The 13004-nt window shown below is 44.4% G+C and overlaps 1 protein-coding gene across 2 annotated transcripts in view; it reads left to right on the top strand.

Annotated features, from left to right (window-relative positions):
- Nucleotides 1–13004, top strand: part of LOC111155215 (phosphatidylinositol-4,5-bisphosphate 3-kinase catalytic subunit gamma) — a 32417-nt gene continuing 19413 nt past the window's right edge. For both annotated transcript variants that reach the window (XR_002641123.1, XM_022515325.1), the window contains exons 1-6: nt 1–479; nt 1936–3942; nt 6837–6902; nt 7009–7234; nt 8866–8969; nt 11944–12090. Coding sequence is in view for 1 of the 2 variants with exons in the window: in XM_022515325.1 (XP_022371033.1) it covers nt 1948–3942; nt 6837–6902; nt 7009–7234; nt 8866–8969; nt 11944–12090 (2538 nt within the window). In the remaining variant the exon portion in view is untranslated. The remainder of the gene's footprint in view (nt 480–1935; nt 3943–6836; nt 6903–7008; nt 7235–8865; nt 8970–11943; nt 12091–13004) is intronic.

The following is a 13004-nucleotide window of genomic DNA, read 5'->3' as shown; positions in this document are numbered from 1 at the left end:
TTTTGTTTTGCTTTGTTTTGTTTTTGTTTGGGAGGAAGTGGGGAGGGCGCTGGGGGCTTGTGCCTGCTGGGCTTCATGGTCTTACAAGTGCATGCTCACTGCTTATTACGCGTAAGGGTGTTTCTGACGCCTTCCCTAGAGGAGAAAGCCTGTAGCCTCGGCCATGAAGGAGAGCAGTGAGTACTTAGCCAGCCTGTTTTCTTCTGCGTCCGGTATCTCGTGAGATGGTTCGGTATCACCGCGGCAGAAGCGATTGCTGTGCATGTGTCTGTTGCCTCAATGTGGACCAATTTTATTTTAACTCGTGTCAGTATAAATGTACCTTATGGTTCTCTTCTTCCACCGTTAATCTAGGACATAGGCACAGACCAAAAAATGAATTAAAAGCTGGGAGAGAGAATCCTCTGTGACAGTTGATTTCATGTCTTTACTAAATATAACCTCATCATATTTGAAGAGAGGGAATATTGACTTTAAAAGTAAGTTCAGGTCAAGATTGAATAGAAGCTTGGATCTAATGAAACTTGTCTTGCTTATCTTTTAATCAAACTCCTTTCGGTATATATCAAATGGTCTGCTCTTTCTTAAGGAAATAAGTACTTATGAGTCTTACTAACATTAGTCATTTAAGAGAGTAAATGGTATTTTCTGAAACATTAACTTTTGTTTTGATGTTTGATTCTTATTTAGAATATATCTTACAATGCGGTGATACTAAATGTTAAAATCAAAACACCTTGTTTGTATTTCAATTTTAATATTTTTACTATTTATTGGAAGTGTTTCCTATTGCATTCTGTCACATTTGTACTCAAATGTTTTGTGAAGGGGAGGTACTTTTTAAAGATTTGAGGAAAGAGTGAAATGATGAAAATGAATTTGTGAATTCTCATCACAGAGAAGAAAAAATGAGGGAAAAAAAAAAAAAGTTAAATAATTGACTGGGATCCACCTAGCAGGTCACTAGAATCCAGAAATCCTTTCTTCCAGCCTGTGGTTTCTCCACTGTCGGAGGCAGAGCAGATGGAATGAATTGGTGCAAAGTCAAAAACATCTGAACGTTCCTACTACAAGAGTACTGCCTTGGTGACTCCCCTAAGATCCTGCCTTAATGTAGCAATGACAGTGGGAACGTGTACCCATTTTGCAATTCAAAAACTTAAATACTTGCAAACGTTCTTACTCTTCAATATCACCCAATCTGATGGTTTTGAATATTATCAATGCAATTACCAACTTTTCTAACTAGAAAGAAAAAAAAGAAAAAAAGAAAAAGACAGACAGGAAGTTGGCTAGGAAGTAAGATACCTGATTCAGACAGTTTGAAAATCGAGAATGTGCAGCGTGGCTGGGTGAGGTGTCTGGGTCCCAAGGAGAATTGTAAGACTGAACAAAGACGAAACAAGTCAAAGGCCCATTTTCAAAGTGGGGGGGGGGGGGTTCAACATCTCACACTGCAACTTGTAAATTAGAACTTGGCCCTTTAACTGTGTGATTTTAGTCCTCTATCCATTTCAGTATGCTTAAGAACAGCTATTACCCTGGAGCCGTTATAACACGTGAGAGACCGTGCGAGATGAGTGCTTTACATCTCTTTTTAAATTTTCAGATGTAATGAAAGTACAAGATAAATGAACCCCCATATGCCTATTGCCCATGCTGAACAAGGATATCACCTAATTTAATCATCCCTTTCCCCCTCTAAGGGATTCCTAATCCCAACTGACAGGTGGTAAACAGGCCCAGAGATTCCTGAACTAGCTCAAGGACCCCAGATACCAGGGGCGGGGTCAGGATTCCCACGCCCCGATTCCAAACACCACCCCAGCCCGTCCCTTCGTGCGCGTGTCATTACCATTCTTCTCCCTTCTTCTGCCACCTCGTGGGAAAAAAGTGCCTTCCCCGTGACAAAGCCTCCTGTGTCCCCGCTCCCAGGTCGCGTAGGGGATGGAGCTGGAGAACTATGAACAGCCCGTGGTTCTGAGAGAGGACAACCGCCGCCGGCGCCGGAGGATGAAGCCGCGCAGCTCCGCGGCCAGCCTGTCCTCCATGGAGCTCATCCCCATCGAGTTCGTGCTGCCCACCAGCCAGCGCAACAGCAAGACCCCCGAGACGGCGCTGCTGCACGTGGCCGGCCACGGCAACGTGGAGCAGATGAAGGCCCAGGTGTGGCTGCGCGCGCTGGAGACGAGCGTGGCGGCGGACTTCTACCACCGGCTCGGCCCGGACCACTTCCTCCTGCTCTACCAGAAGAAGGGTCAGTGGTACGAGATCTACGACAAGCACCAGGTGGTGCAGACCCTGGACTGCCTGCGCTACTGGCAGGTGCTGCACCGGAGCCCCGGCCAGATCCACGTGGTGCAGCGGCGCGCGCCCTCCGAGGAGACGCTGGCCTTCCAGCGGCAGCTCACCGCCCTCATCGGCTACGACGTCACCGACGTCAGCAACGTGCACGACAACGAGCTCGAGTTCACGCGCCGCCGCCTGGTCACCCCGCGCATGGTCGAGGTGGCGGGCCGCGACCCCAAGCTCTACGCCATGCACCCGTGGGTGACCTCCAAGCCCCTTCCGGAGTACCTGCTGAAGAAGATCACCAACAACTGTATCTTCATCGTCATTCACCGCAGCACCACCAGCCAGACCATCAAGGTCTCGGCCGACGACACCCCAGGCACCATCCTCCAGAGCTTCTTCGCCAAGATGGCCAAGAAGAAGTCTCTGATGGACATCCCTGAGAGCCAAAACGAACAGGACTTTGTGCTGCGCGTGTGCGGCCGGGATGAGTACCTGGTGGGTGAAACGCCCATCAGAAACTTCCAGTGGGTGAGGCATTGCCTCAAGAACGGAGAAGAGATTCACCTGGTCCTGGACTCGCCTCCGGACCCAGCCCTGGACGAGGTGAGGAAAGAAGAGTGGCCCCTGGTGGACGACTGCACGGGAGTCACTGGCTACCACGAGCAGCTGACCATCCATGGGAAGGACCACGAGAGTGTGTTCACCGTGTCCCTGTGGGACTGCGACCGGAAGTTCAGGGTCAAAATCAGAGGCATTGATATCCCCGTCCTGCCCCGGAACGCTGATCTCACGGTTTTTGTGGAGGCCAACATCCAGCACGGGCAGCAGGTGCTTTGCCAAAGGAGAACCAGCCCCAAACCCTTCACCGAGGAGGTGCTCTGGAATGTGTGGCTCGAGTTCAGCATCAAAATCAAAGACTTGCCCAGAGGGGCTCTACTGAACCTCCAGATCTACTGCAGCAAAACTCCAGCCCTGTCCGGCAAGGTGGCCGCAGAGAGCCCCAGCTCCGAGTCCAAAGGCAAAGCGCAGCTTCTCTATTACGTGAACCTGCTGCTGATAGACCACCGGTTCCTGCTGCGCCATGGGGAGTATGTGCTCCACATGTGGCAGATCTCTGGGAAGGGAGAAGACCACGGGAGCTTCAATGCCGACAAGCTCACGTCGGCGACCAACCCAGACAAGGAGAACTCCATGTCCATCTCCATTCTTCTGGACAATTACTGCCACCCCATCGCCTTGCCTAAGCATCGGCCCACGCCTGACCCTGAAGGGGACCGGGTTCGGGCGGAAATGCCCAACCAGCTTCGCAAGCAACTGGAGGCAATCATTGCCACGGATCCACTGAACCCTCTCACCGCAGAGGACAAAGAACTGCTCTGGCATTTCAGATACGAAAGTCTTAAGCATCCAAAGGCCTATCCTAAGCTGTTTAGCTCCGTAAAATGGGGACAACAAGAGATTGTAGCCAAAACATACCAACTGTTAGCCAGACGGGAGGTCTGGGACCAAAGTGCTTTGGATGTTGGGTTAACAATGCAGCTCCTGGACTGCAACTTTTCGGATGAAAACGTAAGAGCCATCGCAGTTCAGAAACTGGAGAGCTTGGAGGACGATGACGTCTTGCATTACCTGCTACAGCTGGTCCAGGTAGGGCTGCTGCTGTGCTCCCCAGAGCACTGTCCTTAGAGGGTGTATTTGCATGTACACAGTCTCCCCATCCAGTGGTCATCAAATGCCTTTTGTCCATGGTGTCACAGTCAGTCACAGTAGATCTGATGAAGCCACGTCAAAAAGCAGCAAACTGTCCCATTTACTTGTGTACTCTCTTGGAGGGGCCGCCAATAAGCATTTTGAAGACCTGAGCAATTTTGCTTTTTAGGAAAACTGGCCCTACAGGAGTCCTTTGTTCTCATTTACTGTATGAATGACAGATCTGACTTATTGAATGCTCCCTTTTGCCCAGACAGGGAGGCTCCAAGTGATTTGCATGCTTTTCCTGTATTCTCGCATTGAACTCTCCCGACAACTATGATAGAGGTCAGATTAACATTTGCATTGTATGTGTGAGGGCACAGAGGACGGAGAGTCTAAGGAATGTGCTCCAGGTCACATAGTTGGGAAAGAATCAGACCAGAAATCCAACTCCAGGCCCTGCTCTTTGCACAGCATCCAATACCCTGCAACAATCCCATGGCAGGATAGTGTGTCCTAGGGAGAAAAGGTCAGCCTCTCTGATCGCGCCCATCACCATCCGTAGAGTAACATCTCCTATCTGGGTGGCACCTTGAAAGCCCCTCTCTTTAGACAGGTCTGGTCCAGCATTTCCACTCCAGTTCTCACACCTTTCCCTGTAGTCCAGAGAAGCTAAGCGATTTGATTACAGTTTACCTAGGAAGTTGAAAAAAAGGAGGCATGGTTCCAAGCACCACAGCAGTTCCCAGATGGTATTGTGCTGCTTAACAAGGAAGAGGAAATAAAGGAATTGGAAGGGAATTGTTTGTTTACAGTGCAGAGATGTCCCTACATTAATTCAGTAACATGTACTGAGTCTTTGCCACATTTTGGATGGTAGATATAGAGCGGTGATCGCAACCGGGTCTGTCTCTGCCTCCCCATAACTTGTGGTGCTGTGGAGAAGATTGACAGCGACATACAAACAGATATTTAATAACAAATTGTGCACATGCTTTGGGGAAAGCCTGCAGAATATTATGAGAAAATCGGCAGGGGTCCTGGAGATACTTAATATAGCTGGAGGAAACCAGGGACAGTTCTGAATAAGTGATGTTTTGACCCAAGATCTTTAAGATTAGCCAGGCCAAATGTTAGACACTAAACTGTCAAATCATTAACAACCTATTAGAGGAAGGCCTCTGAGTTTTCTGAGGAGCATTTTGATATTCTCAACTTTAACTCTGAATCTTCACCTTCTCATGAAGGCAGATCCTTGAAATATGATATTCGACCTTTGCTTTCATCTATTAAATGTACCTAATCTTTTTCTCAGCCAACTAGTTCAGATCCTGACATACCACAGGTGAAAATTAATGAAATTTAATTCACCAATGAATTATCTTTCATTGTCATTTTCTCAAGCAAATTGTGCAGAATTGAAAAATGAATGGCATTCTTCTTGGAACTGTTTTAAATGAAAGAGGTCAGTAAGTAACACTACCATTGAATTTGTGGTTGTAAATGTGAAAAAGAGTCATCATTTGTAAAACTATTTGAGACATTTTCCGATATGGCGGAATGACTCATTCCTGATGAAAATGGTCTCCTGGTTGAGATCAGCATCGTGTTTAAAGAAGTGAAACACGAATAAGGTCAAAAAGACTCACGTTCGAGCCAGAAACATACAACTGATTCTGAAGTCGGTACCATGGCTAAATAACCACATTCTCAGAATTCAGACCCTCATGGCAGCTACAGACACCTTACTGGCCCACACATGAGAGGCGCCTTTGACAGCATGGAGATAAGAGAGAGATTATAATGTCAGGATTGATCATTTCCAAACTGGAAAACCAGAGTAAGAACTGGATATTGTACCAAGAAACCCACAGGCCTGCAAACATTAAAGCGGAATGGGAATTTCTTTGGTTCCTTGGGAGAAAAAAGATAGACCATTTCTATTTGTAAGGGAAATACTAAGAGTATTGCTAATTTCATTTTAAGCCTCTCTTTATTCATACATGTGATATCCACCCTCTTTTTTGCACCCATCTTATTTGCTACTCTTGCAGCTGTTAAAAAGATGGGCTACTATAAGTACAGAGAATGATATTGCAAATAGGTATACACCCACCATTCTTAATTATTTTTTCCACTTTACTGGTGCTTTTCCTTCGGTCATAGAGCAGTCTGCCACCTGAGTCCATATCTCTGTGATAGCCAAGGGATAGGAAAATGACTAAACCGGAAGGAGCATCTAAAACCAGAGACTTTTCAGACAAAAAGCTCTGTCTACACTGCTCCATGGCAGAGGGGTAGTGATCACTCTGTGTCGACGGTCCAGGCCTGCTACTAACTTGCAGTAAAGCCCATGAGGCAGCTCGGGAGATGCCAAACACAAATCTTGAGCAAAAGGGAACCGACAGGATTTTTAGGATTTCCACATCTAATCTTTTTCTCCTCATACGTACTGTTATCTCCACTGTCCCTTTCCTTTCCAACAACCTCTTTTACGTATCACTTTTGCCAATTTGCTGTAGCCATCCCCATGTGTCCCCTCTGTCCTTCCAGTAAATCAGGGAAGCCCATACCGGGAGCTAAAGCCTCACAGCTTCACCTTTGAGGTTATCAAAAGCACATAACGATGAGTCGAGAGTTCTGGCTTCTAATCCCAGGCCCTAAGCAAGTGGTTCACTCTGGCCCAAAGTGTCCTTGAAAAGAAAGGGCTGACTGCAATGACTGGTAAGAGTCTCCTCACCCTAGCCCGGAAAGACCCAGGAAGGCAGACCATTTTCCCTGCATCCCCTTTTTCCTGATTAACCAACACAGAATGCAATTGGACAAGTGCCCATGTGTTCTTCCTTCAGGCTGTGAAATTTGAACCCTATCATGACAGCGCCCTGGCCCGATTTCTGCTGAAGCGAGGCTTAAGAGTAAGTCCTTCCACTTTGATCATAGTGGGGCATTTCCAAAGTTAGCGAGAATTGGCAGCGGGAGCCTGAGTCACGATAATTTCATCCTTCTTGTTCCCACCCTCAGAACAAAAGAATCGGTCATTTCTTGTTTTGGTTCTTGAGAAGCGAGATAGCCCAGTCCCGGCACTATCAGCAGAGGTTCGCCGTGATCCTGGAAGCCTACCTAAGAGGCTGCGGCACTGCCATGCTCCACGACTTCACCCAACAAGTTCACGTGATCGAGACGCTGCAGAAGGTCACCATTGATATTAAGTCGCTCTCTGCTGAGAAGTATGATGTCAGTTCCCAAGGTACAGTGGCTGTGTTTTCGTGGTTCCCTTTCCAAAGGCCTTCATCTCCAAGTGCCATCATCCTTGTGATTCTTCTCCTTCAGGAAGGCAAGTCGCACCTTCCAAAAGGGAGCCAAGGACAGGTTTTTTTAATCCCCTATCTCCGTGGAGTAAGCGAATTTAAAGCTCTCTTTTTACAAGTTCATATTTTTTTGAACTATACACATATACGTGCTAATGATGAATTTATGAAAATAGACATTAAACTCCATGAAAAATTTAAAAAGCATTATGCCAATGTAAGATGTATTAAGAACAATTGTTTGCACCCATCCAAAAATTAGTTACTTGCAAATACTTACCTATTTCCTCCCTTTCAATATGTGCATAATTTTCAAATTTTCAGTCATTTAAAGAAATTAAGAAATTAATTTAATTTAAAATGTATATACACACATACATTTATTTATTTATTTATGTCAGTGGACTTATACATCTCCTCTCTGAAGTCATTTCCAAAATGATCTTCTTATCCCTAAGAAATCCTGCCCCTGCCCCTAGGAAAATTAATCACTCTTTCTCTGTATTCCCATAGGTTTGGGTTGATACTGTATTAAATTAGAGTCATTAACATGTCTTTCTGTTCTAGTAAATTTCATGAGCCTTGAAACAAGGGGATATTTCTTACTCATTTGTGTATACCTAGACCCAGCACTATGGCCCCAGGTGGACACACTCTAATATACTCAGCCAGTATTTTAAACTTAATATTCCAAATTTCCACTTTTTCCCTTTGATTCTTTTCCAATACACCAATAGTACTCTCCCCTAAAACATAATAATGGTAATAATCATCTTTTTGCATTGCAAATAAGAAAGGGAAACACTTGTTCTGGCCTCCAGTATGGTATCCAGGAAGTCGTTTTTTAACCTACATATTTTGCCTTAGACTTTAGAATTCTGAAGAACTCTTGAATTTTGACGCTATCACGTTGTCTCCACATAACCTAACTTCCTCTTTTGGAAAAGAATTTACAGAACCCTAACCGAATGACATTTCAAACAGTCTTCAAATGTCTGTTCCCCAAACCACATGGCAGTTGAGAGTTTCACATTGGAACAAAAACTACAGTATTCATTCCTTAGCATTACCCTCAAGGTATCCTCCCTTACCTGACTGGCTTGGGATCCCACAGATGCACTCCCACGCTTCTATCCTCTGCTGTATCACACGTCACGGTCACATTGCTCACAATAAGCCTGATTTAGGGGCGCCTGGGTGGCTCAGTGGGTTAAGCCTCTCCCTTCAGCTCAGGTCATGATCCTGGCGTCCTGGGATCGAGCCCCACATCAGGCTCCCTGCTCGGCGGGGAGCCTGCTTCCCCTCCTCTCTCTCTGCCTGCCTCTCTGCCTACTTGTGATCTCTGTCTGGCAAATAAATAAAATCTTTAAAAAAAATAATAAGCCTGATTTAACCTGCCACCTCTTATGGCTAGTTCCTCAAAGACAGAAACCCAACGCCCTGGGTTCCGGCTCCACACCAGACCAAATGGATAGAATGTTATGAAGAGATGTGGCCTCAGGAAATGTTCTAGATAGAATCGGTGACTCCCTGAACTTACGTAACTTTTGTGTGCTTTTGACAATTACAGTTATTTCACAACTTAAGCAAAAGCTTGAAAACCTGCAGAATGCGAATCTCCCCAAAAGCTTTAGAGTGCCATATGATCCTGGACTGAAGGCGGGAGCCTTAGTGGTAGGTATCACCCTGATGTCCCCAAGTGGTCTTTGTGTCTTGAAGCTGTCTGTGCACGCTTTACAGGGTCCAGTGGGTCAGAGCTAACATGTATGTAGAGACAGAGAAGCTGGAAAGTCCCCAAGAGGGCTCTTGTCAAGGTGTTCTGTACACACTAGCTACTCGAAACCTCCACACCAGGCAGTCTCCCAACCACTTGGTTTTAAATCAGCTCTCTTAAGGAATCATTCACGTACAATAAAACTCACTCATTCGAAGTGTACAGTGTAATGAGTTTTGACAAATCATATAACCACCACCACAATCAGGATAGAGAACATTTCCAGGGAGATGTCGTAGGAAGGGTCCTTTCATGTGCCTTTGCAATTGGTCCTTCCCTCCTGCCATCCCCCATCCTAGACAACAAATCTGCCCCTGCCACATCGTTTAACTTTTCCTAGAACTTCATGAGGTGGAATCATACACTGTGTGGTGTTTGTTTCTGGATACTTTTCCTTAGCATAGTGCTTTTGAGATCCATCCACATCACTGTGTGTGTCAACAGTCTCTTCCTGTTTTTATGACTGAGTGGTATTCCCCTGTCCAGATATACTGCGACTTGTTTTCCATTCACCTCTTGAGGAAGTATTTAACAGCGAGGCAGTGGAGTCATGGTACATGTGTGTTTCATTTTATAAAGACACCGCCACACTGGTTTTCCAAAGTGGCTGTACCATTTTATTTTCCCACCAGCATTGTGAGTTCCAATTGTCCCTCATCCTTGTCAACACTTACTATCATCAATTTTTAATTTTAGCCATTCTAATGGTGACCTGGTATCACACTGTTGCTTTTATTTGCATTTCTCTAATGATGTGGAGTATCTTCTTGTGTGCTTATTTTTTTTCCCCAAGTTTTTTTTGTTTTTTATTAACATATAATGTATTATTAGCCCCAGGGGTACAGGTCTGTGAATCACCAGGTTTACACACTTCACAGCACTCACCATAACACATACCCTCCCCAATGTCCATATGCTTATTTATTATTTTTTGAGAAGTTTCTGTTCCCACCTTTCATTCTTTTTTTTTTTAATGTGGGTTGCCTTATTTTTGAGTTATTTATATATTCTGGCTACAAATCATTTATCCTTTATCAGGTATATATTTTATGAATACCAGTCCATGGTTTGCCTTTTCATTTTCTTAGTAATGTATTTCAAAGAGCAGAGGGTTTAGTTTCGATTAAGCCTAACTTGTCACTTTTTTATCGTTTGTTTTTTTGTGTCCTATGAAACATCTGCTTTATCCAGTAATTCTCAACCAGGGGTGACACCCCCCAACAAAAACACATACATGTGGTAAAGTCTGAAGCTATTTTTTATGGTCACAACTGGAGCAATGCTGCTGGCATCTAGTGAGTAGAGGCCAGGGATGCTGTTTACTATCCTACAACGCACAGAATAGCCTCCCAACAATGAATGATCTAGCCCAAAATGGCAGCAGGGCCAAAGCTGAGAAATACTGCCTAATTCAATGTGACAAATCCTTTTTTCCTAGAAGTTTCATTGTTTTCACTCTTATATGTAAGTCTTTGACCCATTTTGAGTTAATTTTTCTGTAGAGTTGGAAGTAAAGATCAGGTGTGGGTTTTTTAAGAATCAAATATCTGTCTTTTCTGGCCCCCTCCATGGAAAAGACTAACCTTTTCCTGTTGAAATACCTTGGCACTTTTGTCAGATATCAACTGACCATATTTCAGAGGGCCTATATCTAGATTTTCCAGTCCACTTCATTGATCTAAATATCTATCCTTGGGGAGCCTGGGTGGCTCAATGTGTTGAGCTTCTGACTCTTGATTTGGGCTTAGGTCATGATCTCAGGGTCAGGAGATTAAGACCTGCATCAGGCTCTGCACTCATTGAGGAGTTTGGCATTCTCTATCTCCCTCTCCCTCTGTCCCTCCTCCCACTTGCTCTAAGATAAATAAATAAATAAATAGATATCCTTATATCAATACTGCATGCTCTGGGTTACATTCAGATGATAAACCACTCCATATTTGCCTAAGAATCTTACAACAGTATATTCCCATTACCATCCTCCCATCCTTTGCACTATTTTGTCATGCCTTTAACTCCCACATATGTTATAAACCCAATAATAATAATAGCTATTGTTATTATTGCTTTAAATAGTTAAGAATAGATTGAGCAGATTTAAGAGATTAAACATTTTTTATATTTACCCACACACTTAACCACATTTGGGACTCTTTATTTCTTTGTATTGGTTCCTGTGTCCATCTGGCATTGTTTTCCTTCAGCCTTAAATACTTCTTATAATGCAGATCTTCTGGCTAGAAATTCTTTCAGCTTATGTTTGTCTAGGAAACCTTTTTATCCCACCTTCATTTTTTCGGAAGATGTTTCCCCTAAATATCGAATTCTAGGGTGATATTTTTTCCTCCCTTTCAGCAGCATTTTCTTCTGGCTTGCATATTTTCTGACAGTAATTCTCCTATCATTCTTATCTTTGATTTCTCTATATGTCTTTTTTCCCCAAGATGCTTTTAAGATTTTCTTTTTTAGCACTGTGGTTTCCAGCAATTTGATGATGATGGGCCTTGGTATGGTTTTCTTTACATTTCGTCAACTAGTATTTGTTGGGCTTGGATAAATGGCACATGGGAGTACCAGGGCCCTGTGGGGAGGAGGGGTTATGCAGATGGCATCTGCCACTGCCTCTTGGGTACCTCCGCAGACTCTGAGGGTTCCTTGGAGCACAGTTTGAGAACCCTTGCTTTCAGGTACTGTGACTTGCTCTTATATCCAGATTTGGTTGGAATCCTTTTTGTGTTTTCACCCAAATCAATAAACATCATTTTCCAGCTAGGATGCCGTACTGGTTGTTTGTAGTGGTGCCTTGCAAGAGGATTTGTATCTCCACAACACGTATTCATTATGTGTTGGAAACACGTGACCCTTTCCTTACAGATTGAAAAATGTAAAGTGATGGCCTCCAAGAAGAAGCCGCTGTGGCTTGAGTTTAAATGTGCTGACCCCACAGCCCTATCCAGCGAAACGATTGGAATTATCTTTAAACACGGCGATGACCTGCGCCAAGACATGCTGATTTTACAGGTACGCCACCGCTAAGGAAATTTTTGCTCAGTTACCTGAAAAAAGAATTCTGTGTTAGAGCTAAAAAATGCCCCCATGACTTCCATTCCCACTCTCCTATTCCATCCACACACAGTGAGCCAGGATTCCACAACAGAGTTTCCACAGCGGGGAGCATGGCTGCGGACTGTTCGATGCGCGATCAGGGAACAGCCCCGTTCCATCCGTCCATGAGAAGATGCACAGCCAGCCTCCGCATGGGGCCAGATGGGTCTCCCTCCCTGTGCCCTTCTTGTGCACACCATATACCGCGATAACATAAAATACAGACCTCTTCGGCTGCCCTGGCATCCCCTTTAGATATATTTATAGACATAGATGTGCACCCACAGGTGCTCTCCTTAGAGACCCACAGACTCTAATACACATCCACATCTGCAAACCCAAGTGAAGAGAGAGAGAAGAAGAACAGGCAGGTGATTTCAGAACTCATGCAGTTAAACAGCAGGAGTGAATGGATTACTATAGCAGAAGGCAGATGGTAATCGATGTTGGCCATCTTCCGTATTGTCTAACGTTTCTGGATCAACTTTAGCTTTGCAACCTGGTAAAGTAATATTCTCCATATTCTAGCTCACCATTGTAGAAGTAACATAAGTTCTAATCTTTAGTGTGGTTTATTTAAAATGGGCAGACCTCATTGAGCTAAATGTGGCCTGCTTAAAAACTGGTCGTGTTTTCCATTCTCTCCATTTCTGCTCGTACTTATTTCTGATATGGAAGCGGTAATACCTTTTGCTCTCTTTTCAAGAATCCTAGGTGTATTGTCTCAGAAGTATTCAAAAGAAAGAAAGAAAAAGAAATCCTTCAAACCTCTTGGAGGTTTGTTGCATTTCCCATAAATCTGCAGACTCCTTTGCATTATTCGAAGACAA

The sequence above is a fragment of the Enhydra lutris genome, unplaced genomic scaffold (genome assembly GCF_002288905.1).
Source record: "Enhydra lutris kenyoni isolate GAN:26980312 unplaced genomic scaffold, ASM228890v2 scaffoldscaffold40, whole genome shotgun sequence".
In the NCBI taxonomy this organism is placed as follows: Eukaryota; Metazoa; Chordata; class Mammalia; order Carnivora; family Mustelidae; genus Enhydra; species Enhydra lutris.
This window is presented reverse-complemented; position numbering and strand designations above follow the sequence as displayed.